This window comes from Coregonus clupeaformis, chromosome 28, assembly GCF_020615455.1.
Source record: "Coregonus clupeaformis isolate EN_2021a chromosome 28, ASM2061545v1, whole genome shotgun sequence".
NCBI lineage: Eukaryota > Metazoa > Chordata > Actinopteri > Salmoniformes > Salmonidae > Coregonus > Coregonus clupeaformis.
In genome coordinates, this window is record NC_059219.1 from 23509473 (window position 1) to 23535809 (window position 26337).

General features: G+C 45.6%; 1 protein-coding gene across 1 annotated transcript in view; it reads left to right on the forward strand.

Annotated features, from left to right (window-relative positions):
- shank3b (SH3 and multiple ankyrin repeat domains 3b) overlaps positions 1-26337 on the forward strand; it is a 164491-nt gene that overhangs the window by 82339 nt on the left and 55815 nt on the right. Inside the window, exons 13-18 of the mRNA XM_045208404.1 lie at positions 13773-13886; positions 14307-14382; positions 14466-14548; positions 23762-23886; positions 26098-26230; positions 26336-26337. The exon at positions 26336-26337 is cut by the window's right edge and continues 79 nt beyond it. Of these exons, the coding sequence (XP_045064339.1) occupies positions 13773-13886; positions 14307-14382; positions 14466-14548; positions 23762-23886; positions 26098-26230; positions 26336-26337 (533 nt within the window). The remainder of the gene's footprint in view (positions 1-13772; positions 13887-14306; positions 14383-14465; positions 14549-23761; positions 23887-26097; positions 26231-26335) is intronic.

Genomic DNA, 26337 nt, shown 5'->3' on the forward strand with positions numbered 1-26337 from the left:
GAGGAACCAACAGACAGGGTTAGAGGAACCAACAGACAGGTTAGAGGAACCAACAGACAGGTTGGAACCAACAGACAGGGTTAGAGAGAACCAACAGACAGGAGTTAGAGGAACCAACAGACAGGGTTAGAGGAACCAACAGACTAGGGAACCAACAGACAGGGGTTAGAGGAACCAACAGACAGGGTTAGAGGAACCAACAGACAGGGTTAGAGGAACCAACAGACAGGGTTAGAGGAACAACAGACAGGGTTAGGGAACCAACAGACAGAGTTAGAGGAACCAACAGACAGGGTTAGAGTAACCAACAGACAGGAACCAACAGACAGGGTTAGAGGAACCAACAGACAGGGTTAGGGAACCAACAGACAGGGAACCAAGACAGGGTTAGAGGAACCAACAGACAGGTTAGAGAACACAGGGTTAGAGGAACCAACAGACAGGGTTAGAGGAACCAACAGACAGGGTTAGAGGAACCAACAGACAGGGTTGAGAGGAACCAACAGACAGGGTTAGAGGAACCAACAGACAGGGTTAGAGGAACCAACAGACAGGGTTAGAGGAACCAACAGACAGGGTTAGAGGAACCAGCAGACAGAGTTAGGGAACCAACAGACAGGGGAGGAACCAACAGACAGGGTTAGAGAACCAGCAGACAGGGAACCAACAGACAGGGGTTAGAGGAACCAACAGACAGGTTAGAGGAACCAACAGACAGGAACCAACAGACAGGGTTAGAGGAACCAACAGACAGGGTTAGAGAACAACAGACAGGAACCAACAGACAGGGTTAGAGGAACCAACAGACAGGGTTAGAGGAACCAACAGACAGAAACCAACAGACAGGAACAACAGACAGGGTTAGAGGAACCAACAGACAGGGTTAGAGGAACCAACAGACAGGGTTAGAGGAACCAACAGACAGGGTTAGGAACCAACAACAGGGTTAGAGGAACCAACAGACAGGGTTACAAGAGGAACCAACAACAAGAGGAACCAAGAACAGGGTTAGAGAAAGAGGAACCAACAGACAGTTAGAGGAACCAACAGACAGGGTTAGAGGAACCAGCAGACAGGGAACCAACAGACAGGGGTTAGAGGAACCAACAGACAGGGTTAGAGGAACCAACAGACAGGGAACCAACAGACAGGGTTAGAGGAACCAACAGACAGGGTTAGAAAGAGGAACCAACAGACAGGGTTAGAGGAACCAACAGACAGGGAACCAACCAGGAGGAACCAACAGACAGGGTTAGAGGAACCAACAGACAGGGTTAGAGGAACACAGACAGAGTTGGGAACCAACAGACAGGGTTAGAGGAACCAACAGACAGGGTTAGAGGAACCAACAGACAGGGTTAGAGGAACCAACAGACAGGTGAGGAACCAACAGACAGGGTTAGAAGAACCAACAGACAGGGTTAGAGGAACCAACAGACAGGGTTAGAGGAACCAACAGACAGGGTTAGAGGAACCAGCAGACAGGAACCAACAGACAGGGGTTAGAGGAACCAACAGACAGGGTTAGAGGAACCAACAGACGGAGGAACCAACAGACAGGGTTAGAGGAACCAACAGACAGGGTTAGAGGAACCAACAGACAGGGAACCAACAGACAGGGTTAGAGGAACCAACAGACAGGGTTAGAGGAACCAACAGACAGGGTTAGAGGAGGAACCAACAGACAGGGTTAGAGGAACCAACAGACAGGGTTAGAGGAACCAACAGACAGGGTTAGAGGAACCAACAGACAGGGTTAAGGGAACCAACAGACAGGGTTAGAGGAACCAACAGACAGGGTTAGAGGAACCAACAGACAGGGTTAGAGGAACCAACAGACAGGGTTAGAGGAACCAACAGACAGGGTTAGAGGAACCAACAGACAGGGTTAGAGGAACCAACAGACAGGGTTAGAGGAACCAACAGACAGGGTTAGAGGAACCAACAGACAGGGTTAGAGGAACCAACAGACAGGGTTAGAGGAACCAACAGACAGGGTTAGAGGAACCAACAGACAGGGTTAGAGGAACCAACAGACAGGGAACCAACAGACAGGGTTAGAGGAACCAACAGACAGGGTTAGAGGAACCAACAGCAGGAACCAACAGACAGGGTTAGAGGAACCAACAGACAGGGTTAGAGGAACCAACAGACAGGGTTAGAGGAACCAACAGACAGGGTTAGAGGAACCAACAGACAGGGTTAGAGGAACCAACAGACAGGAACCAACAGACAGGGTTAGAGGAACCAACAGACAGGGTTAGAGAACCAACAGACAGGGTTAGAGGAACCAACAGACAGGGTTAGAGGAACCAACAGACAGGGTTAGAGGAACCAACAGACAGGGGAACCAACAGGGTTGGAAGCAGACAGGGTTAGAGGAACCAACAGACAGGGTTAGAGGAACCAACACAGACAGGGTTAGAGGAACCAACAGACAGGGTTAGAGGAACCAACAGACAGGGTTAGAGGAACCAACAGACAGGGTTAGAGGAACCAACAGACAGGGTTAGAGGAACCAACAGACAGGGTTAGAGGAACCAACAGACAGGGTTAGAGGAACCAACAGACAGGGTTAGAGGAACCAACAGACAGGGTTAGAGGAACCAGCAGACAGGGTTAGAGGAACCAACAGACAGGGTTAGAGGAACCAACAGACAGGGTTAGAGGAACCAACAGACAGGGTTAGAGGAACCAACAGACAGGGTTAGAGGAACCAACAGACAGGGTTAGAGGAACCAACAGACAGGGTTAGAGGAACCAACAGACAGGGTTAGAGGAACCAACAGACAGGGTTAGAGGAACCAACAGACAGGGTTAGAGGAACCAACAGACAGGGTTAGAGGAACCAACAGACAGGGTTAGAGGAACCAACAGACAGGGTTAGAGGAACCAACAGACAGGGTTAGAGGAACCAACAGACAGGGTTAGAGGAACCAACAGACAGGGTTAGAGGAACCAACAGACAGGGTTAGAGGAACCAACAGACAGGGTTAGAGGAACCAACAGACAGGGTTAGAGGAACCAACAGACAGGGTTAGAGGAACCAACAGACAGGGTTAGAGGAACCAACAGACAGGGTTAGAGGAACCAACAGACAGGGTTAGAGGAACCAACAGACAGGGTTAGAGGAACCAACAGACAGGGTTAGAGGAACCAACAGACAGGGTTAGAGGAACCAACAGACAGGGTTAGAGGAACCAACAGACAGGGTTAGAGGAACCAACAGACAGGGTTAGAGGAACCAACAGACAGGGTTAGAGGAACCAACAGACAGGGTTGAACCAACAGACAGGGTTAGAGGAACCAACAGACAGGGTTAGAGGAACCAACAGACAGGGTTAGAGGAACCAACAGACAGGGTTAGAGGAACCAACAGACAGGGTTAGAGGAACCAACAGACAGGGGTTAGAGGAACCAACAGACAGGGTTAGAGGAACCAACAGACAGGGTTAGAGGAACCAACAGACAGGGTTAGAGGAACCAACAGACAGGGTTAGAGGAACCAACAGACAGGGTTAGAGGAACCAACAGACAGGGTTAGAGGAACCAACAGACAGGGTTAGAGGAACCAACAGACAGGGTTAGAGGAACCAACAGACAGGGTTAGAGGAACCAACAGACAGGGTTAGAGGAACCAACAGACAGGGTTAGAGGAACCAACAGACAGGGTTAGAGGAACCAACAGACAGGGTTAGAGGAACCAACAGACAGGGTTAGAGGAACCAACAGACAGGGTTAGAGGAACCAACAGACAGGGTTAGGGAACCAACAGACAGGGTTAGAGGAACCAACAGACAGGGTTAGGAGGAACCAACAGACAGGGTTAGAGGAACCAACAGACAGGGTTAGAAGAACAGACAGGAACCAACAGACAGGGTTAGAGGAACCAACAGACAGGAGTTAGAGGAACCAACAGACAGGGTTAGAGAACCAACAGACAGGGTTAGAGGAACCAACAGACAGGGTTGAGGAACCAACAGACAGGGTTAGAGGAACCAACAGACAGGGTTAGAGGAACCAACAGACAGGGTTAGAGGAACCAACAGACAGGGTTAGAGGAACCAACAGACAGGGTTAGAGGAACCAACAGACAGGGTTAGAGGAACCAACAGACAGGGTTAGAGGAACCAACAGACAGGGTTAGAGGAACCAGCAGACAGGGTTAGAGGAACCAACAGACAGGGTTAGAGGAACCAACAGACAGGGAACCAACAGACAGGGTTAGAGGAACCAACAGACAGGGTTAGAGGAACCAACAGACAGGGTTAGAGGAACCAACAGACAGGGTTAGAGGAACCAACAGACAGGGTTAGAGGAACCAACAGACAGGGTTAGAGGAACCAACAGACAGGGTTAGAGGAACCAGCAGACAGGGTTAGAGGAACCAACAGACAGGGTTAGAGGAACCAACAGACAGGGTTAGAGGAACCAACAGACAGGGTTAGAGGAACCAACAGACAGGGAACCAACAGACAGGGTTAGAGGAACCAACAGACAGGGTTAGAGGAACCAACAGACAGGGTTAGAGGAACCAACAGACAGGGTTAGAGGAACCAACAGACAGGGTTAGAGGAACCAGCAGACAGGGTTAGAGGAACCAACAGACAGGGTTAGAGGAACCAACAGACAGGGTTAGAGGAACCAGCAGACAGGGTTAGAGGAACCAACAGACAGGGTTAGAGGAACCAACAGACAGGGTTAGAGGAACCAACAGACAGGGTTAGAGGAAACAGACAGGGTTGGAACCAACAGACAGGGTTAGAGGAACCAACAGACAGGGTTAGAGGAACCAACAGACAGGGTTAGAGGAACCAACAGACAGGGTTAGAGGAACCAACAGACAGGGTTAGAGGAACCAACAGACAGGGTTAGAGGAACCAACAGACAGGGTTAGAGGAACCAACAGACAGGGTTAGAGGAACCAACAGACAGGGTTAGAGGAACCAACAGACAGGGTTAGAGGAACCAACAGACAGGGTTAGAGGAACCAACAGACAGGGTTAGAGGAACCAACAGACAGGGTTAGAGGAACCAACAGACAGGGTTAGAGGAACCAACAGACAGGGTTAGAGGAACCAACAGACAGGGTTAGAGGAACCAACAGACAGGGTTAGAGGAACCAACAGACAGGGTTAGAGGAACCAACAGACAGGGTTAGAGGAACCAACAGACAGGGTTAGAGGAACCAACAGACAGGGTTAGAGGAACCAACAGACAGGGGTTAGAGGAACCAACAGACAGGGTTAGAGGAACCAACAGACAGGGTTAGAGGAACCAACAGACAGGGTTAGAGGAACCAACAGACAGGGTTAGAGGAACCAACAGACAGGGTTAGAGGAACCAACAGACAGGGTTAGAGGAACCAACAGACAGGGTTAGGAACCAACAGACAGGGTTAGAGGAACCAACAGACATGGAACCAACAGACAGGGTTAGAGGAACCAACAGACAGGGTTAGAGGAACCAACAGACAGGAACCAACAGACAGGGAGACCAACAGACAGGGCAGGAACCAACAGACAGGGTTAGAGGAACCAACAGACAGGGTTAGAGGAACCAACAGACAGGGAACCAACAGACAGGGTTAGAGGAACCAACAGACAGGGGAACCAACAGACAGGGTTAGAGGAACCAACAGACAGGTTAGAGGAACCAACAGACAGGGTTAGAGGAACCAACAGACAGGAGGAACCAACAGACAGGGTTAGAGGAACCAACAGACAGGGTTAGAGGAACCAACAGACAGGGTTAGAGGAACCAACAGACAGGGTTAGAGGAACCAACAGACAGGGTTAGAGGAACCAGCAGACAGGGGTTAGAGGAACCAACAGACAGGGTTAGGAGGAACCAACAGACAGGGTTAGAGGAACCAACAGACAGGGTTAGAGGAACCAACAGACAGGGTTAGAGGAACCAACAGACAGGGTTAGAGGAACCAACAGACAGGGAACCAACAGACAGGGTTAGAGGAACCAACAGACAGGGTTAGAGGAACCAACAGACAGGGTTAGAGGAACCAACAGACAGGAGAGTTAGAGGAACCAACAGACAGGGTTAGAGGAACCAACAGACAGGGTTAGAGGAACCAACAGACAGGGTTAGAGGAACCAACAGACAGGGTTAGGGAACCAACAGACAGGGAACCAACAGACAGGGTTAGAGGAACCAACAGACAGGGTTGAGGGAACCAACAGACAGGGTTAGAGGAACCAACAGACAGGGTTAGGGAACCAACAGACAGGGTTAGAAACAACGCAGGGAACCAACAGACAGGGTTAGAGGAACCAACAGACAGGGTTAGAGGAACCAACAGACAGGGTTAGAGGAACCAAAAGACAGGGTTAGAGGAACCAACAGACAGGGTTAGGGGAACCAGCAGACAGGGTTAGAGGAACCAACAGACAGGGTTAGAGGAACCAACAGACAGGGTTAGAGGAACCAACAGACAGGGAACCAACAGACAGGGTTAGAGGAACCAACAGACAGGGTTAGAGGAACCAACAGACAGGGTTAGAGGAACCAGCAGACAGGGTTACTGGAACCAACAGACAGGGTTAGAGGAACCAACAGACAGGGAACCAACAGACAGGGTTAGAGGAACCAACATTCCTATATTAATATATGAATATGTTATATTGTCCAGTGCTGAGTATACTAGAAGGGGGTTTGCTATAGTTAGTATAGTATAGTATTATGTATATATTCCTATATTAATATATGAATATTTTATATTGTTACAGTGCTGAGTATACTAGAAGGGGGTTTGCTATAGTTAGTATAGTATAGTGTTATGTATATATTCCTATATTAATATATGAATATGTTATATTGTCCAGTGCTGAGTATAGGAGAAGGGGGGGTTGCTATAGTTAGTACAGTATAGTATTATGTATATATTCCTATATTAATATATGAATATGTTATATTGTCCAGTGCTGAGTATAGTAGAAGGGGGGGTTGCTATAGTTAGTATAGTATTATGTATATTTTCCTATATTAATATATGAATATGTTATATTGTCCAGTGCTGAGTATACTAGAAGGGGGGTTGCTATAGTTAGTATAGTATTATGTATATATTCCTATATTAATATATGAATATGTTATATTGCTACAGTGCTGATTATAGGAGAAGGGGGGTTGTTATAGTCAGTATAGTATTATGTATATATTCCTATATTAATATATTAACATGTTATATTGTTACAGTGCTGATTATAGGAGAAGGGGGGGTTGCTATAGTTAGTATAGTATTATGTATATATTCCTATATTAATATATGAATATGTTATATTGTTACAGTGCTGATTATACTAGAAGGGGGGGTTGCTATAGTTAGTATAGTATTATGTATATATTTCTATATTAATATATGAATATGTTATATTGTTCAGTGCTGAGTATACTAGAAGGGGGGTTGCTATAGTTAGTATAGTATAGTATTATGTATATATTCCTATATTAATATATTAATATGTTATATTGTTACAGTGCTGAGTATAGGAGAAGGGGGGTTTGCTATAGTTAGTATAGTATAGTATTATGTATATATTCCTATATTAATATATTAATATGTTATATTGTTACAGTGCTGAGTATAGGAGAAGTGGGGGTTGCTATAGTTAGTATAGTGTTATGTATATATTCCTATATTAATATATTAACATGTTATATTGTTACAGTGCTGATTATACTAGAAGGGGGGTTGCTATAGTTAGTATAGTATAGTATTATGTATATATTTCTATATTAATATATTAACATGTTATATTGTTACAGTGCTGAGTATACTAGAAGTGGGGGTTGCTATAGTTAGTATAGTATAGTATTATGTATATATTCCTATATTAATATATTAACATGTTATATTGTTACAGTGCTGATTATACTAGAAGGGGGGTTGCTATAGTTAGTATAGTATAGTATTATGTATATATTCCTATATTAATATGTTGTATTTTTACAGTGCTGATTATACTAGAAGGGGGGTTGCTATAGTTAGTATAGTATAGTATTATGTATATATTCCTATATTAATATGTTGTATTGTTACAGTGCTGATTATACTAGAAGTGGGGGTTGCTATAGTTAGTATAGTATAGTATTATGTATATATTCCTATATTAATATATTAATATGTTATATTGTTACAGTGCTGAGTATAGGAGAAGTGGGGGTTGCTATAGTTAGTATAGTGTTATGTATATATTCCTATATTAATATATTAACATGTTATATTGTTACAGTGCTGAGTATACTAGAAGTGGGGGTTGCTATAGTTAGTATAGTATAGTATTATGTATATATTCCTATATTAATATATTAACATGTTATATTGTTACAGTGCTGATTATACTAGAAGGGGGGTTGTTATAGTTAGTATAGTATAGTATTATGTATATATTCCTATATTAATATGTTGTATTGTTACAGTGCTGATTATACTAGAAGGGGGGTTGCTATAGTTAGTATAGTATAGTATTATGTATATATTCCTATATTAATATGTTGTATTGTTACAGTGCTGATTATACTAGAAGTGGGGGTTGCTATAGTTAGTATAGTATAGTATTATGTATATATTCCTATATTAATATATTAATATGTTATATTGTTACAGTGCTGAGTATAGGAGAAGTGGGGGTTGCTATAGTTAGTATAGTGTTATGTATATATTCCTATATTAATATATTAACATGTTATATTGTTACAGTGCTGATTATACTAGAAGGGGGGTTGCTATAGTTAGTATAGTATAGTATTATGTATATATTTCTATATTAATATATTAACATGTTATATTGTTACAGTGCTGAGTATAGGAGAAGGGGGGTTGCTATAGTTAGTATAGTATAGTGTTATGTATATATTCCTATATTAATATATTAACATGTTATATTGTTCAGTGCTGAGTATACTAGAAGTGGGGGTTGCTATAGTTAGTATAGTATTATGTATATATTCCTATATTAATATATTAACATGTGATATTGTTACAGTCCTGATTATACTAGAAGGGGGGTTGCTATAGTTAGTATAGTATAGTATTATGTATATATTCCTATATTAATATGTTGTATTGTTACAGTGCTGATTATACTAGAAGGGGGGTTGCTATAGTTAGTATATTATAGTATTATGTATATATTTCTATATTAATATATTAACATGTTATATTGTTCAGTGCTGAGTATAGGAGAAGGGGGGTTGCTATAGTTAGTATAGTATAGTATTATGTATATATTTCTATATTAATATATTAACATGTTATATTGCTACAGTGCTGAGTATACTAGAAGGGGGGTTGCTATAGTTAGTACAGTATAGTACACTGCTCTAATAAAGGGAACACTTAAACAACACAATGTAACTCCAAGTCAATCACACTTCTGTGAAATCAAACTGTCCACTTAGGAAGCAACACTGATTGACAATAAATGTCACATGCTGTTGTGCAAATGGAATAGACAACAGGTGGAAATTATAGGCAATTAGCAAGACACCCCCAATAAAGGACTGGTTTTGCAGGTGGTGACCACAGACCACTTCTCAGTTCCTATGCTTCCTGGCTGATGTTTTGGTCACTTTTGAATGCTGGCGGTGCTTTCACTCTAGTGGTAGCATGAGACGGAGTCTACAACCCACACAAGTGGCTCAGGTAGTGCAGCTCATCCAGGATGGCACATCAATGCGAGCTGTGGCAAGAAGGTTTGCTGTGTCTGTCAGCGTAGTGTCCAGAGCATGGAGGCGCTACCAGGAGACAGGCCAGTACATCAGGAGACGTGGAGGAGGCCGTAGGAGGGCAACAACCCAGCAGCAGGACTGCTACCTCCGCCTTTGTGCAAGGAGGAGCAGGAGGAGCACTGCCAGAGCCCTGCAAAATGACCTCCAGCAGGCCACAAATGTGCATGTGTCTGCTCAAACGGTCAGAAACAGACTCCCTGAGGGTGGTATGAGGGCCCGACGTCCACAGGTGGGGGTTGTGCTTACAGCCCAACACCGTGCAGGACGTTTGGCATTTGCCAGAGAACACCAAGATTGGCAAATTCGCCACTGGCGCCCTGTGCTCTTCACAGATGAAAGCAGGTTCACACTGAGCACATGTGACAGACGTGACAGAGTCTGGAGACGCCGCGGAGAACGTTCTGCTGCCTGCAACATCCTCCAGTATGACCGGTTTGGCGGTGGGTCAGTCATGGTGTGGGGTGGCATTTCTTTGGGGGGCCGCACAGCCCTCCATGTGCTCGCCAGAGGTAGCCTGACTGCCATTAGGTACCGAGATGAGATCCTTAGACCCCTTGTGAGACCATATGCTGGTGCGGTTGGCTCTGGGTTCCTCCTAATGCAAGACAATGCTAGACCTCATGTGGCTGGAGTGTGTCAGCAGTTCCTGCAAGAGGAAGGCATTGATGCTATGGACTGGCCCGCCCGTTCCCCAGACCTGAATCCAATTGAGCACATCTGGGACATCATGTCTCGCTCCATCCACCAACGCCACATTGCACCACAGACTGTCCAGGAGTGGGCGGATGCTTTAGTCCAGGTCTGGGAGGAGATCCCTCAGGAGACCATCCGCCACCTCATCAGGAGCATGCCCAGGCGTTGTAGGGAGGTCATACAGACACGTGGAGGCCACACACACTACTGAGCCTCATTTTGACTTGTTTTAAGGACATTACATAAAAGTTGGATCAGCCTGTAGTGTGGTTTTCCACTTTAATTTTGAGGGTGACTCCAAATCCAGACCTCCATGGGTTGATACATTTGATTTCCATTGATAATTTTTGTGTGATTTTGTTGTCAGCACATTCAACTATGTAAAGAAAAAAGTATTTAATAATATTATTTCATTCATTCAGATCTAGGATGTGTTATTTTAGTGTTCCCTTTATTTTTTTGAGCAGTGTATTATGTATATATTCCTATATTAACATGTTATATTGTCCAGTGCTGAGTATAGGAGAAGGGGGGGTTGCTATAGTTAGTATAGTATTATGTATATATTTCTATATTAATATATGAATATGTTATATTGTCCAGTGCTGAGTATACTAGAAGGGGGGTTGCTATAGTTAGTATATTATAGTATTATGTATATATTCCTATATTAATATATTAATATGTTATATTGTCCAGTGCTGAGTATACTAGAAGGGGGGTTGCTATAGTTAGTATAGTATAGTATTATGTATATATTCCTATATTAATATATTAACATGTTATATTGTTACAGTGCTGATTATAGGAGAAGGGGGGTTTGCTATAGTTAGTATAGTATTATGTATATATTCCTATATTAATATATTAACATGTTATATTGCTACAGTGCTGATTATAGGAGAAGGGGGGTTGCTATAGTTAGTATAGTATAGTATTATGTATATATTCCTATATTAATATATTAACATGTTATATTGTTCAGTGCTGAGTATACTAGAAGGGGGGTTTGCTATAGTTAGTATAGTATAGTATTATGTATATATTCCTAAATTAATATATTAACATGTTATATTGCTACAGTGCTGATTATACTAGAAGGGGGGTTGCTATAGTTAGTATAGTATTATGTATATATTCCTATATTAATATATTAACATGTTATATTGCTACAGTGCTGAGTATACTAGAAGGGGGGTTTGCTATAGTCAGTATAGTATAGTATTATGTATATATTCCTATATTAATATATTAACATGTTATATTGCTACAGTGCTGAGTATACTAGAAGGGGGGTTTGCTATAGTCAGTATAGTATAGTATTATGTATATATTCCTATATTAACATGTTATATTGTCCAGTGCTGAGTATACTAGAAGGGGGGTTGCTATAGTTAGTATAGTATAGTATTATGTATATATTCCTATATTAATATATTAACATGTTATATTGCTACAGTGCTGAGTATACTAGAAGGGGGGTTTGCTATAGTTAGTATAGTATTATGTATATATTCCTATATTAATATATTAACATGTTATATTGCTACAGTGCTGATTATACTAGAAGGTGGGTTTGCTATAGTTAGTATAGTATAGTATTATGTATATATTCCTATATTAATATGTTGTATTGTTCCAATGCTGAGTTAGTATAGTGTTGTGTATTTTGTATATACGGTGCATTTGGAAAGTATTCAGACCCTTTGACTTTATACACATTTATTTACGTTACAGCCTTATTCTAAAATGGATGAAATCATTTTTTTCAATCATCAATATACACACAATGCCCCATAATTACAAAGCAAAAACAGGTTTTTGGAAAATGTTGCACATTTATATAAAATTAAAAACAGAAATACCTTATTTACATAAGTATTCAGACCCTTTACTATGAGACTCAAAATTGAGCTCATGTGCATCCTGTTCCATTGATCATCCTTGAGATGCTTCTACAACTTGATTGGAGGCCACCTGTGGTAAATTCAATTGATTGGACATGATTTGGAAAGGCACACACCTGTCTATATAATGTCCCACAGTTGACAGTACATGTCAGAGCAAAAACCAAGCCATGAGGTCGAAGGAATTGTTCGTATAGCTCCGAGACAGGATTGTGTCCAGGCACAGATCTGGGGAAGGGTACCAAAACATTTCTGCAGCATTGAAGATCCCGAAGAACACAGTGGCCTCCATCATTCTTAAATGGAAGAAGTTTGGAACCACCAAGACTCTTCCTAGAGCTGGCCGTCCGGCCAAACTGAGCAATTGGGGGAGATGGCTGTCCTGGAAGGTTCTCCCATCTCCACAGAGGAACTCTGGAGCTCTGTCAGGGTGACCAAGAACCGACCTCCAGTTCCTTTGTGGAGATGGGAGAACCTTCCAGAAGGACAACCATCTCTGCAGCACTCCACCAATCCGGCCTTTATGGTAGAGTGGCCAGGTGGAAGCCACTCCTCAGTAAAAGGCACATGACAGCCCACTTGCAGTTTGCCAAAAGGCACCTAATGGACTCAGACCATGAGAAACCAGATTCTCTGGTCTGATGAAACAAAAATAGTTTGCCCATAATGACCATCGTTATGTTTGGAGGAAAAAGGGGGCTGCTTGCAAGCCGAAGAACACCATCCCAACCGTGAAGCACGGGGGTGGCAGCATCATGCTGTGGGGGTGCTTTGTGCTTTGGACTGGTGCACTTCATAAAATAGATGCCATCATGAGGAAGGAAAATTATGTGGATATATTGAAGCAACATCTCAAGACATCAGTCAGGAAGTTAAAGCTTGGTCACAAATGGGTCTTCCAAATGGACAATGACCCCAAGCATACTTCCAAAGTTGTGGCAAAATGGCTTATGGTCAACAAAGTCAACGTATTGGAGTGGCCATCACAAAGCCCTGACCTCAATCCTATAGAAAATCTGTGGGCTGAACTGAAAACGCGTGTGCGAGCAAGGAGGCCTACAAACCTGACTCAGTTAAAGGTTTGGGTAGCCTTCAGCTTGTGGAAGGCTACCCGAAACGTTTGACCCAAGTTAAATAATTTAAAGGCAATGCTACCAAATACTGATTGAGTGTATGTAAACTTCTGACCCACTGGGAATGTGATGAAAGAAATAAAAGCTGAAATAAATCATTCTCTCTACTATTATTCTGACATTTCACATTCTTAAAATAAAGTGGTGATCCTAACTGACCTAAGACAGGGAATTTTTACTAGGATTAAATGTCAGGAACTGTGAAAAACTGAGTTTAAATGTATTTGGCTAAGGTGTATGTAAACTTCCGACTTCAACTGTATTCCTATATTAATATATTGTATTGTTACAGTGCTGAGTATAGGAGAAGGAGGGTTCTGGGAGGGCTCAGTTAAAGGACGGACCGGCTGGTTTCCTGCTGACTGTGTTGAAGAGGTCCAGATGAGACAATACGACCCACGCCTAGGTAACCCACACACACTTTTTGTTCTCTTCTTGTGAGGACCTCAAATTGATTTATTTTCAAAATCCTACTTTGATTTCCATTCAAAATCCTAACTCCAAACCCTAATTCTAACCCTGACCCTAACCCTAATTCTAACCCTGACCCTAATTGTATCCCTAAACCTAACCCCTAAGCCTTTGTCCTCATGGGGACGTGGGAAGTGTCCCCACCAGGGAGAATGTTCCTTGTTTTACTGTCTTTGTGGGGACAGAAAAACCAACCCCCACACACAGCATAATGTGTGTTCTGCTTAGCCTATAGCAGGTCCTCTAACACACCTACCCCCTCTAATGGAGGGGGACATGTTTCAGAGAATGAGGACATGTCTCTTGACTGCAGTGTGTGTGATTTGTGTGCGTGTGTGTTGGCTGGTGTATGTAGAAACACGAGAGGATCGCACCAAGAGGCTTTTCAGACATTACACCGTGGGTTCCTATGACAACTACACTTCCTACAGGTAACTCGTGTACACACGCACACACACACAGGTATTGTAAGTCCGCTTCTATTGTATCACTGATCTTTGCCCTCTGACCCCAGTGATTATGTCATCGAGGAGAAGAGTTCTGTGCTACAGAAGAGAGACAGTGAAGGATTTGGCTTCGTCCTCCGAGGAGCTAAAGGTAAAGAGGGTTGGAATGTATCTAGGGTTAGGGTTAGGAGAATGGATCTAGGGTTAAGGTTAGGAGAATGGATCTAGGGTTAGGAGAATGGATCTAGGGTTAGGGTTAGGAGAATGTATCTAGGGTTAGGAGAATGGATCTAGGGTTAGGATAATGGATCTAGGGTTAGGGTTATGGTTAGGAGAATGTATCTAGGGTTAGGAGAATGTATCTAGGGTTAGGAGAATGGATCTAGGGTTAGGAGAATGGATCTAGGGTTAGGGTTAGGAGAATGTATCTAGGGTTAGGAGAATGGATCTAGGGTTAGGGTTAGGATAATGTATCTAGGGTTAGGAGAATGGATCTAGGGTTAGGGTTAGGGTTAGGAGAATGGATCTAGGGTTAGGATAATGGATCTAGGGTTAGGAGAATGGATCTAGGGTTAGGAGAATGGATCTAGGGTTAGGAGAATGGATCTAGGGTTAGGAGAATGGATCTAGGGTTAGGAGAATGGATCTAGGGTTAGGGTTAGGGTTAGGAGAATGGATCTAGGGTTAGGGTTAGGGTTAGGATAATGTATCTAGGGTTAGGAGAATGGATCTAGGGTTAGGGTTAGGGTTAGGATAATGTATCTAGGGTTAGGAGAATGGATCTAGGGTTAGGGTTAGGGTTAGGATAATGTATCTAGGGTTAGGGTTAGGATAATGTATCTAGGGTTAGGAGAATGTATCTAGGGTTAGGAGAATGGATCTAGGGTTAGGGTTAGGATAATGGATCTAGGGTTAGGGTTAGGATAATGTATCTAGGGTTAGGAGAATGGATCTAGGGTTAGGGTTAGGGTTAGGATAATGTATCTAGGGTTAGGGTTAGGATAATGTATCTAGGGTTAGGGTTAGGAGAATGGATCTAGGGTTAGGAGAATGGATCTAGGGTTAGGAGAATGGATCTAGGGTTAGGAGAATGTATCTAGGGTTAGGAGAATGTATCTGGGGTTAGGAGAATGGATCTAGGGTTAGGGTTAGGGTTAGGAGAATGGATCTAGGGTTAGGAGAATGGATCTAGGGTTAGGGTTCGGCGAATGTAATACAAATACATTTTGTGTGTGTAGCGGAGACCCCTATAGAGGGTTAGGAGAATGTATCTAGGGTTAGGGTTAGGAGAATGTATCTAGGGTTAGGGTTAGGAGAATGGATCTAGGGTTAGGGTTAGGAGAATGTATCTAGGGTTAGGGTTAGGAGAATGGATCTAGGGTTAGGGTTAGGAGAATGTATCTAGGGTTAGGGTTAGGAGAATGTATCTAGGGTTAGGGTTAGGAGAATGTATCTAGGGTTAGGGTTAGGGTTAGGAGAATGGATCTAGGGTTAGGGTTAGGGGAATGTATCTATAATCCATGTTGTGTGTGTAGCGGAGACCCCTATAGAGGAGTTTGCTCCGACCCCAGCGTTCCCAGGGTTAGGGTTAGGGGAATGTATCTATAATCCATGTTGTGTGTGTAGCGGAGACCCCTATAGAGGAGTTTGCTCCGACCCCAGCGTTCCCAGGGTTAGGGTTAGGGGAATGTATCTATAATCCATGTTGTGTGTGTAGCGGAGACCCCTATAGAGGAGTTTGCTCCGACCCCAGCGTTCCCAGGGTTAGGGTTAGGGTTAGGGGAATGTATCTATAATCCATGTTGTGTGTGTAGCGGAGACCCCTATAGAGGAGTTTGCTCCGACCCCAGCGTTCCCAGGGTTAGGGTTAGGGGGAATGTATCTATAATCCATGTTGTGTGTGTAGCGGAGACCCCTATAGAGGAGTTTGCTCCGACCCCAGCGTTCCCAGGGTTAGGGGTTAGGGGAATGTATCTATAATCCATGTTGTGTGTGTAGCGGAGACCCCTATAGAGGAGTTTGCTCCGACCCCAGCGTTCCCAGGGTTAGGGTTAGGGGAATGTATCTATAATCCATGTTGTGTGTGTAGCGGAGACCCCTATAGAGGAGTTTGCTCCGACCCCAGCGTTCCCAGGGTTAGGGTTAGGGTTAGGGGAATGTATCTATAATCCATGTTGTGTGTGTAGCGGAGACCCCTATAGAGGAGTTTGCTCCGACCCCAGCGTTCCCAGGGTTAGGGTTAGGGGGAATGTATCTATAATCCATGTTGTGTGTGTAGCGGAGACCCCTATAGAGGAGTTTGCTCCGACCCCAGCGTTCCCAGGGTTAGGGTTAGGGTTAGGGGAATGTATCTATAATCCATGTTGTGTGTGTAGCGGAGACCCCTATAGAGGAGTTTGCTCCGACCCCAGCGTTCCCAGGGTTAGGGTTAGGGGAATGTATCTATAATCCATGTTGTGTGTGTAGCGGAGACCCCTATAGAGGAGTTTGCTCCGACCCCAGCGTTCCCAGGGTTAGGGTTAGGGTTAGGGGAATGTATCTATAATCCATGTTGTGTGTGTAGCGGAGACCCCTATAGAGGAGTTTGCTCCGACCCCAGCGTTCCCAGGGTTAGGGTTAGGGGAATGTATCTATAATCCATGTTGTGTGTGTAGCGGAGACCCCTATAGAGGAGTTTGCTCCGACCCCAGCGTTCCCAGGGTTAGGGTTAGGGGAATGTATCTATAATCCATGTTGTGTGTGTAGCGGAGACCCCTATAGAGGAGTTTGCTCCGACCCCAGCGTTCCCAGGGTTAGGGTTAGGGAATGTATCTATAATCCATGTTGTGTGTGTAGCGGAGACCCCTATAGAGGAGTTTGCTCCGACCCCAGCGTTCCCAGGGTTAGGGTTAGGGTTAGGGAATGTATCTATAATCCATGTTGTGTGTGTAGCGGAGACCCCTATAGAGGAGTTTGCTCCGACCCCAGCGTTCCCAGGGTTAGGGTTAGGGGAATGTATCTATAATCCATGTTGTGTGTGTAGCGGAGACCCCTATAGAGGAGTTTGCTCCGACCCCAGCGTTCCCAGGGTTAGGGTTAGGGTTAGGGGAATGTATCTATAATCCATGTTGTGTGTGTAGCGGAGACCCCTATAGAGGAGTTTGCTCCGACCCCAGCGTTCCCAGGGTTAGGGTTAGGGGAATGTATCTATAATCCATGTTGTGTGTGTAGCGGAGACCCCTATAGAGGAGTTTGCTCCGACCCCAGCGTTCCCAGGGTTAGGGTTAGGGTTAGGGGAATGTATCTATAATCCATGTTGTGTGTGTAGCGGAGACCCCTATAGAGGAGTTTGCTCCGACCCCAGCGTTCCCAGGGTTAGGGTTAGGGTTAGGGGAATGTATCTATAATCCATGTTGTGTGTGTAGCGGAGACCCCTATAGAGGAGTTTGCTCCGACCCCAGCGTTCCCAGGGTTAGGGTTAGGGGAATGTATCTATAATCCATGTTGTGTGTGTAGCGGAGACCCCTATAGAGGAGTTTGCTCCGACCCCAGCGTTCCCAGGGTTAGGGTTAGGGTTAGGGGAATGTATCTATAATCCATGTTGTGTGTGTAGCGGAGACCCCTATAGAGGAGTTTGCTCCGACCCCAGCGTTCCCAGGGTTAGGGTTAGGGTTAGGGGAATGTATCTATAATCCATGTTGTGTGTGTAGCGGAGACCCCTATAGAGGAGTTTGCTCCGACCCCAGCGTTCCCAGGGTTAGGGGTTAGGGGAATGTATCTATAATCCATGTTGTGTGTGTAGCGGAGACCCCTATAGAGGAGTTTGCTCCGACCCCAGCGTTCCCAGGGTTAGGGTTAGGGTTAGGGGAATGTATCTATAATCCATGTTGTGTGTGTAGCGGAGACCCCTATAGAGGAGTTTGCTCCGACCCCAGCGTTCCCAGGGTTAGGGTTAGGGGAATGTATCTATAATCCATGTTGTGTGTGTAGCGGAGACCCCTATAGAGGAGTTTGCTCCGACCCCAGCGTTCCCAGGGTTAGGGGTTAGGGGAATGTATCTATAATCCATGTTGTGTGTGTAGCGGAGACCCCTATAGAGGAGTTTGCTCCGACCCCAGCGTTCCCAGGGTTAGGGTTAGGGTTAGGGGAATGTATCTATAATCCATGTTGTGTGTGTAGCGGAGACCCCTATAGAGGAGTTTGCTCCGACCCCAGCGTTCCCAGGGTTAGGGTTAGGGGAATGTATCTATAATCCATGTTGTGTGTGTAGCGGAGACCCCTATAGAGGAGTTTGCTCCGACCCCAGCGTTCCCAGGGTTAGGGTTAGGGGAATGTATCTATAATCCATGTTGTGTGTGTAGCGGAGACCCCTATAGAGGAGTTTGCTCCGACCCCAGCGTTCCCAGGGTTAGGGTTAGGGTTAGGGGAATGTATCTATAATCCATGTTGTGTGTGTAGCGGAGACCCCTATAGAGGAGTTTGCTCCGACCCCAGCGTTCCCAGGGTTAGGGTTAGGGTTAGGGGAATGTATCTATAATCCATGTTGTGTGTGTAGCGGAGACCCCTATAGAGGAGTTTGCTCCGACCCCAGCGTTCCCAGGGTTAGGGTTAGGGGAATGTATCTATAATCCATGTTGTGTGTGTAGCGGAGACCCCTATAGAGGAGTTTGCTCCGACCCCAGCGTTCCCAGGGTTAGGGTTAGGGTTAGGGGAATGTATCTATAATCCATGTTGTGTGTGTAGCGGAGACCCCTATAGAGGAGTTTGCTCCGACCCCAGCGTTCCCAGGGTTAGGGGTTAGGGGAATGTATCTATAATCCATGTTGTGTGTGTAGCGGAGACCCCTATAGAGGAGTTTGCTCCGACCCCAGCGTTCCCAGGGTTAGGGTTAGGGGAATGTATCTATAATCCATGTTGTGTGTGTAGCGGAGACCCCTATAGAGGAGTTTGCTCCGACCCCAGCGTTCCCAGGGTTAGGGTTAGGGGAATGTATCTATAATCCATGTTGTGTGTGTAGCGGAGACCCCTATAGAGGAGTTTGCTCCGACCCCAGCGTTCCCAGGGTTAGGGTTAGGGGAATGTATCTATAATCCATGTTGTGTGTGTAGCGGAGACCCCTATAGAGGAGTTTGCTCCGACCCCAGCGTTCCCAGGGTTAGGGGTTAGGGAATGTATCTATAATCCATGTTGTGTGTGTAGCGGAGACCCCTATAGAGGAGTTTGCTCCGACCCCAGCGTTCCCAGGGTTAGGGTTAGGGGAATGTATCTATAATCCATGTTGTGTGTGTAGCGGAGACCCCTATAGAGGAGTTTGCTCCGACCCCAGCGTTCCCAGGGTTAGGGTTAGGGGAATGTATCTATAATCCATGTTGTGTGTGTAGCGGAGACCCCTATAGAGGAGTTTGCTCCGACCCCAGCGTTCCCAGGGTTAGGGTTAGGGTTAGGGGAATGTATCTATAATCCATGTTGTGTGTGTAGCGGAGACCCCTATAGAGGAGTTTGCTCCGACCCCAGCGTTCCCAGGGTTAGGGTTAGGGTTAGGGGAATGTATCTATAATCCATGTTGTGTGTGTAGCGGAGACCCCTATAGAGGAGTTTGCTCCGACCCCAGCGTTCCCAGGGTTAGGGTTAGGTTAGGGGAATGTATCTATAATCCATGTTGTGTGTGTAGCGGAGACCCCTATAGAGGAGTTTGCTCCGACCCCAGCGTTCCCAGGGTTAGGGTTAGGGTTAGGGGAATGTATCTATAATCCATGTTGTGTGTGTAGCGGAGACCCCTATAGAGGAGTTTGCTCCGACCCCAGCGTTCCCAGGGTTAGGGTTAGGGTTAGGGGAATGTATCTATAATCCATGTTGTGTGTGTAGCGGAGACCCCTATAGAGGAGTTTGCTCCGACCCCAGCGTTCCCAGGGTTAGGGTTAGGGGAATGTATCTATAATCCATGTTGTGTGTGTAGCGGAGACCCCTATAGAGGAGTTTGCTCCGACCCCAGCGTTCCCAGGGTTAGGGTTAGGGGAATGTATCTATAATCCATGTTGTGTGTGTAGCGGAGACCCCTATAGAGGAGTTTGCTCCGACCCCAGCGTTCCCAGGGTTAGGGTTAGGGGAATGTATCTATAATCCATGTTGTGTGTGTAGCGGAGACCCCTATAGAGGAGTTTGCTCCGACCCCAGCGTTCCCAGGGTTAGGGTTAGGGGAATGTATCTATAATCCATGTTGTGTGTGTAGCGGAGACCCCTATAGAGGAGTTTGCTCCGACCCCAGCGTTCCCAGGGTTAGGGTTAGGGGAATGTATCTATAATCCATGTTGTGTGTGTAGCGGAGACCCCTATAGAGGAGTTTGCTCCGACCCCAGCGTTCCCAGGGTTAGGGTTAGGGGAATGTATCTATAATCCATGTTGTGTGTGTAGCGGAGACCCCTATAGAGGAGTTTGCTCCGACCCCAGCGTTCCCAGGGTTAGGGTTAGGGTTAGGGGAATGTATCTATAATCCATGTTGTGTGTGTAGCGGAGACCCCTATAGAGGAGTTTGCTCCGACCCCAGCGTTCCCAGGGTTAGGGTTAGGGGAATGTATCTATAATCCATGTTGTGTGTGTAGCGGAGACCCCTATAGAGGAGTTTGCTCCGACCCCAGCGTTCCCAGGGTTAGGGTTAGGGGAATGTATCTATAATCCATGTTGTGTGTGTAGCGGAGACCCCTATAGAGGAGTTTGCTCCGACCCCAGCGTTCCCAGGGTTAGGGTTAGGGTTAGGGGAATGTATCTATAATCCATGTTGTGTGTGTAGCGGAGACCCCTATAGAGGAGTTTGCTCCGACCCCAGCGTTCCCAGGGTTAGGGTTAGGGGAATGTATCTATAATCCATGTTGTGTGTGTAGCGGAGACCCCTATAGAGGAGTTTGCTCCGACCCCAGCGTTCCCAGGGTTAGGGTTAGGGGAATGTATCTATAATCCATGTTGTGTGTGTAGCGGAGACCCCTATAGAGGAGTTTGCTCCGACCCCAGCGTTCCCAGGGTTAGGGTTAGGGGAATGTATCTATAATCCATGTTGTGTGTGTAGCGGAGACCCCTATAGAGGAGTTTGCTCCGACCCCAGCGTTCCCAGGGTTAGGGTTAGGGTTAGGGGAATGTATCTATAATCCATGTTGTGTGTGTAGCGGAGACCCCTATAGAGGAGTTTGCTCCGACCCCAGCGTTCCCAGGGTTAGGGTTAGGGTTAGGGGAATGTATCTATAATCCATGTTGTGTGTGTAGCGGAGACCCCTATAGAGGAGTTTGCTCCGACCCCAGCGTTCCCAGGGTTAGGGTTAGGGGAATGTATCTATAATCCATGTTGTGTGTGTAGCGGAGACCCCTATAGAGGAGTTTGCTCCGACCCCAGCGTTCCCAGGGTTAGGGGTTAGGGGAATGTATCTATAATCCATGTTGTGTGTGTAGCGGAGACCCCTATAGAGGAGTTTGCTCCGACCCCAGCGTTCCCAGGGTTAGGGTTAGGGTTAGGGGAATGTATCTATAATCCATGTTGTGTGTGTAGCGGAGACCCCTATAGAGGAGTTTGCTCCGACCCCAGCGTTCCCAGGGTTAGGGTTAGGGGAATGTATCTATAATCCATGTTGTGTGTGTAGCGGAGACCCCTATAGAGGAGTTTGCTCCGACCCCAGCGTTCCCAGGGTTAGGGTTAGGGGAATGTATCTATAATCCATGTTGTGTGTGTAGCGGAGACCCCTATAGAGGAGTTTGCTCCGACCCCAGCGTTCCCAGGGTTAGGGTTAGGGTTAGGGGAATGTATCTATAATCCATGTTGTGTGTGTAGCGGAGACCCCTATAGAGGAGTTTGCTCCGACCCCAGCGTTCCCAGGGTTAGGGTTAGGGGAATGTATCTATAATCCATGTTGTGTGTGTAGCGGAGACCCCTATAGAGGAGTTTGCTCCGACCCCAGCGTTCCCAGGGTTAGGGGTTAGGGGAATGTATCTATAATCCATGTTGTGTGTGTAGCGGAGACCCCTATAGAGGAGTTTGCTCCGACCCCAGCGTTCCCAGGGTTAGGGTTAGGTTAGGGAATGTATCTATAATCCATGTTGTGTGTGTAGCGGAGACCCCTATAGAGGAGTTTGCTCCGACCCCAGCGTTCCCAGGGTTAGGGTTAGGGGAATGTATCTATAATCCATGTTGTGTGTGTAGCGGAGACCCCTATAGAGGAGTTTGCTCCGACCCCAGCGTTCCCAGGGTTAGGGTTAGGGGAATGTATCTATAATCCATGTTGTGTGTGTAGCGGAGACCCCTATAGAGGAGTTTGCTCCGACCCCAGCGTTCCCAGGGTTAGGGTTAGGGGAATGTATCTATAATCCATGTTGTGTGTGTAGCGGAGACCCCTATAGAGGAGTTTGCTCCGACCCCAGCGTTCCCAGGGTTAGGGTTAGGGGAATGTATCTATAATCCATGTTGTGTGTGTAGCGGAGACCCCTATAGAGGAGTTTGCTCCGACCCCAGCGTTCCCAGGGTTAGGGGTTAGGGGAATGTATCTATAATCCATGTTGTGTGTGTAGCGGAGACCCCTATAGAGGAGTTTGCTCCGACCCCAGCGTTCCCAGGGTTAGGGTTAGGGGAATGTATCTATAATCCATGTTGTGTGTGTAGCGGAGACCCCTATAGAGGAGTTTGCTCCGACCCCAGCGTTCCCAGGGTTAGGGTTAGGGGAATGTATCTATAATCCATGTTGTGTGTGTAGCGGAGACCCCTATAGAGGAGTTTGCTCCGACCCCAGCGTTCCCAGGGTTAGGGTTAGGGGAATGTATCTATAATCCATGTTGTGTGTGTAGCGGAGACCCCTATAGAGGAGTTTGCTCCGACCCCAGCGTTCCCAGGGTTAGGGTTAGGGTTAGGGGAATGTATCTATAATCCATGTTGTGTGTGTAGCGGGAGACCCCTATAGAGGAGTTTGCTCCGACCCCAGCGTTCCCAGGGTTAGGGTTAGGGTTAGGGGAATGTATCTATAATCCATGTTGTGTGTGTAGCGGAGACCCCTATAGAGGAGTTTGCTCCGACCCCAGCGTTCCCAGGGTTAGGGTTAGGGGAATGTATCTATAATCCATGTTGTGTGTGTAGCGGAGACCCCTATAGAGGAGTTTGCTCCGACCCCAGCGTTCCCAGGGTTAGGGTTAGGGTTAGGGGAATGTATCTATAATCCATGTTGTGTGTGTAGCGGAGACCCCTATAGAGGAGTTTGCTCCGACCCCAGCGTTCCCAGGGTTAGGGTTAGGGGAATGTATCTATAATCCATGTTGTGTGTGTAGCGGAGACCCCTATAGAGGAGTTTGCTCCGACCCCAGCGTTCCCAGGGTTAGGGTTAGGGGAATGTATCTATAATCCATGTTGTGTGTGTAGCGGAGACCCCTATAGAGGAGTTTGCTCCGACCCCAGCGTTCCCGGCGCTGCAGTACCTGGAGTCTGTTGACCTGGAGGGCGTGGCCTGGAGGGCGGGGCTACGCACTGGGGACTTCCTCATTGAGGTAAACACACACCATAGAGATGTATAGAGATCCCAACGTTGTATCTGTTGCATTATACACACCATAGAGATGTATAGAGATCACAACGTTGTATCTGTTGCATTATACACACCATAGAGATGTATAGAGATCCCAACGTTGTATCTGTCGCATTATACACACCATAGAGATGTATAGAGATCACAACGTTGTATCTGTTGCATTATACACACCATAGAGATGTATAGAGATCACAACGTTGTATCTGTCGCATTATACACACCATAGAGATGTATAGAGATCACAACGTTGTATCTGTTGCATTATACACACCATAGAGATGTATAGAGATCCCAACGTTGTATCTGTTGCATTATACACACCATAGAGATGTATAGAGATCACAACGTTGTATCTGTTGCATTATACACACCATAGAGATGTATAGAGAACACAACGTTGTATCTGTTGCATTATACACACCATAGAGATGTATAGAGAACACAACGTTGTATCTGTTGCATTATACACACCATAGAGATGTATAGAGATCCCAACGTTGTATCTGTCGCATTATACACACCATAGAGATGTATAGAGATCCCAACGTTGTATCTGTCGCATTATACACACCATAGAGATGTATAGAGATCACAACGTTGTATCTGTTGCATTATACACACCATAGAGATGTATAGAGAACACAACGTTGTATCTGTTGCATTATACACACCATAGAGATGTATAGAGATCCCAACGTTGTATCTGTTGCATTATACACACCATAGAGATGTATAGAGTTCACAACGTTGTATCTGTTGCATTATACACACCATAGAGATGTATAGAGAACACAACGTTGTATCTGTTGCATTATACACACCATAGAGATGTATAGAGATCCCAACGTTGTATCTGTCGCATTATACACACCATAGAGATGTATAGAGAACACAACGTTGTATCTGTCGCATTATACACACCATAGAGATGTATAGAGATCACAACGTTGTATCTGTTGCATTATACACACCATAGAGATGTATAGAGATCCCAACGTTGTATCTGTTGCATTATACACACCATAGAGATGTATAGAGATCCCAACGTTGTATCTGTTGCATTATACACACCATAGAGATGTATAGAGATCACAACGTTGTATCTGTTGCATTATACACACCATAGAGATGTATAGAGATCCCAACGTTGTATCTGTTGCATTATACACACCATAGAGATGTATAGAGATCACAACGTTGTATCTGTTGCATTATACACACCATAGAGATGTATAGAGATCCCAACGTTGTATCTGTTGCGTTATGGCGTCTGTGAGTGCACGACAGTGCCATTGAGACCATCTCCATTTTGAAGTAGTCAATTTTCATGTTCTACTACTTCTATGTTGGTAAACAAACTGAAAGGGTGCGTACTGCCCCCTGGAGGGTGTTGTCTGAACTGGTATAAAGCCAAGGTTGGTGATTTACTGCCCCCTGGAGGGTGTTGTCTGAACAGGTATAAAGCCAAGGTTGGTGATTTACTGCCCCCTGGAGGGTGTTGTCTGAACAGGTATAAAGCCAAGGTTGGTGCTTTACTGCCCCCTGGAGGGTGTTGTCTGAACAGGTATAAAGCCAAGGTTGGTGATTTACTGCCACCTGGAGGGTGTTGTCTGAACAGGTATAAAGCCAAGGTTGGTGATTTACTGCCCCCTGGAGGGTGTTGTCTGAACAGGTATAAAGCCAAGGTTGGTGATTTACCCAGTTGACTACTTCAAAATGGTGAAAGTCCTCATTGGAATGCCCGTGCTAAATGGTGAAAGTCCTCATTGGAATGCCCGTGCTAAATGGTGAAAGTCCTCATTGGAATGCCCGCGCTAAATGGTGAAAGTCCTCATTGGAATGCCCGTGCTAAATGGTGAAAGTCCTCATTGGAATGCCCGCGCTAAATGGTGAAAGTCCTCATTGGAATGCCCGTGCTAAATGGTGAAAGTCCTCATTGGAATGCCCGCGCTAAATGGTGAAAGTCCTCATTGGAATGCCCGCGCTAAATGGTGAAAGTCCTCAAATCCTCATTGGAATGCCCGCGCTAAAATGGGCTTTTGTGCACTAGAGTCCTCTATACATGTTTATGGCACACACACAATTAAATACAGACGCAAAGTACATTCCATAAATACAATGGCCAGTGGTTGAATGGTGAATTAACAGGTTGTGTGTGTGTGTGTGTCAGGTGAATGGTAGTGATGTGGTGAAGGTGGGTCACAGACAGGTGGTGTCGTTGATCCGTCAGGGAGGAAGCCAGCTGCTGATGAAGGTGGTTTCAGTCACACGCAAACCTGAGTCGGACTTAGTCCGTAAGAAAGGTACGGGACAAAGTGTGTGTTTCTGTGTGGATTTCAGTGATAAAGGTGATTGGATGGATTTTTGTCATGCTGTGAGTGATTTGATTGGCTGACATCCCCCAACAGCA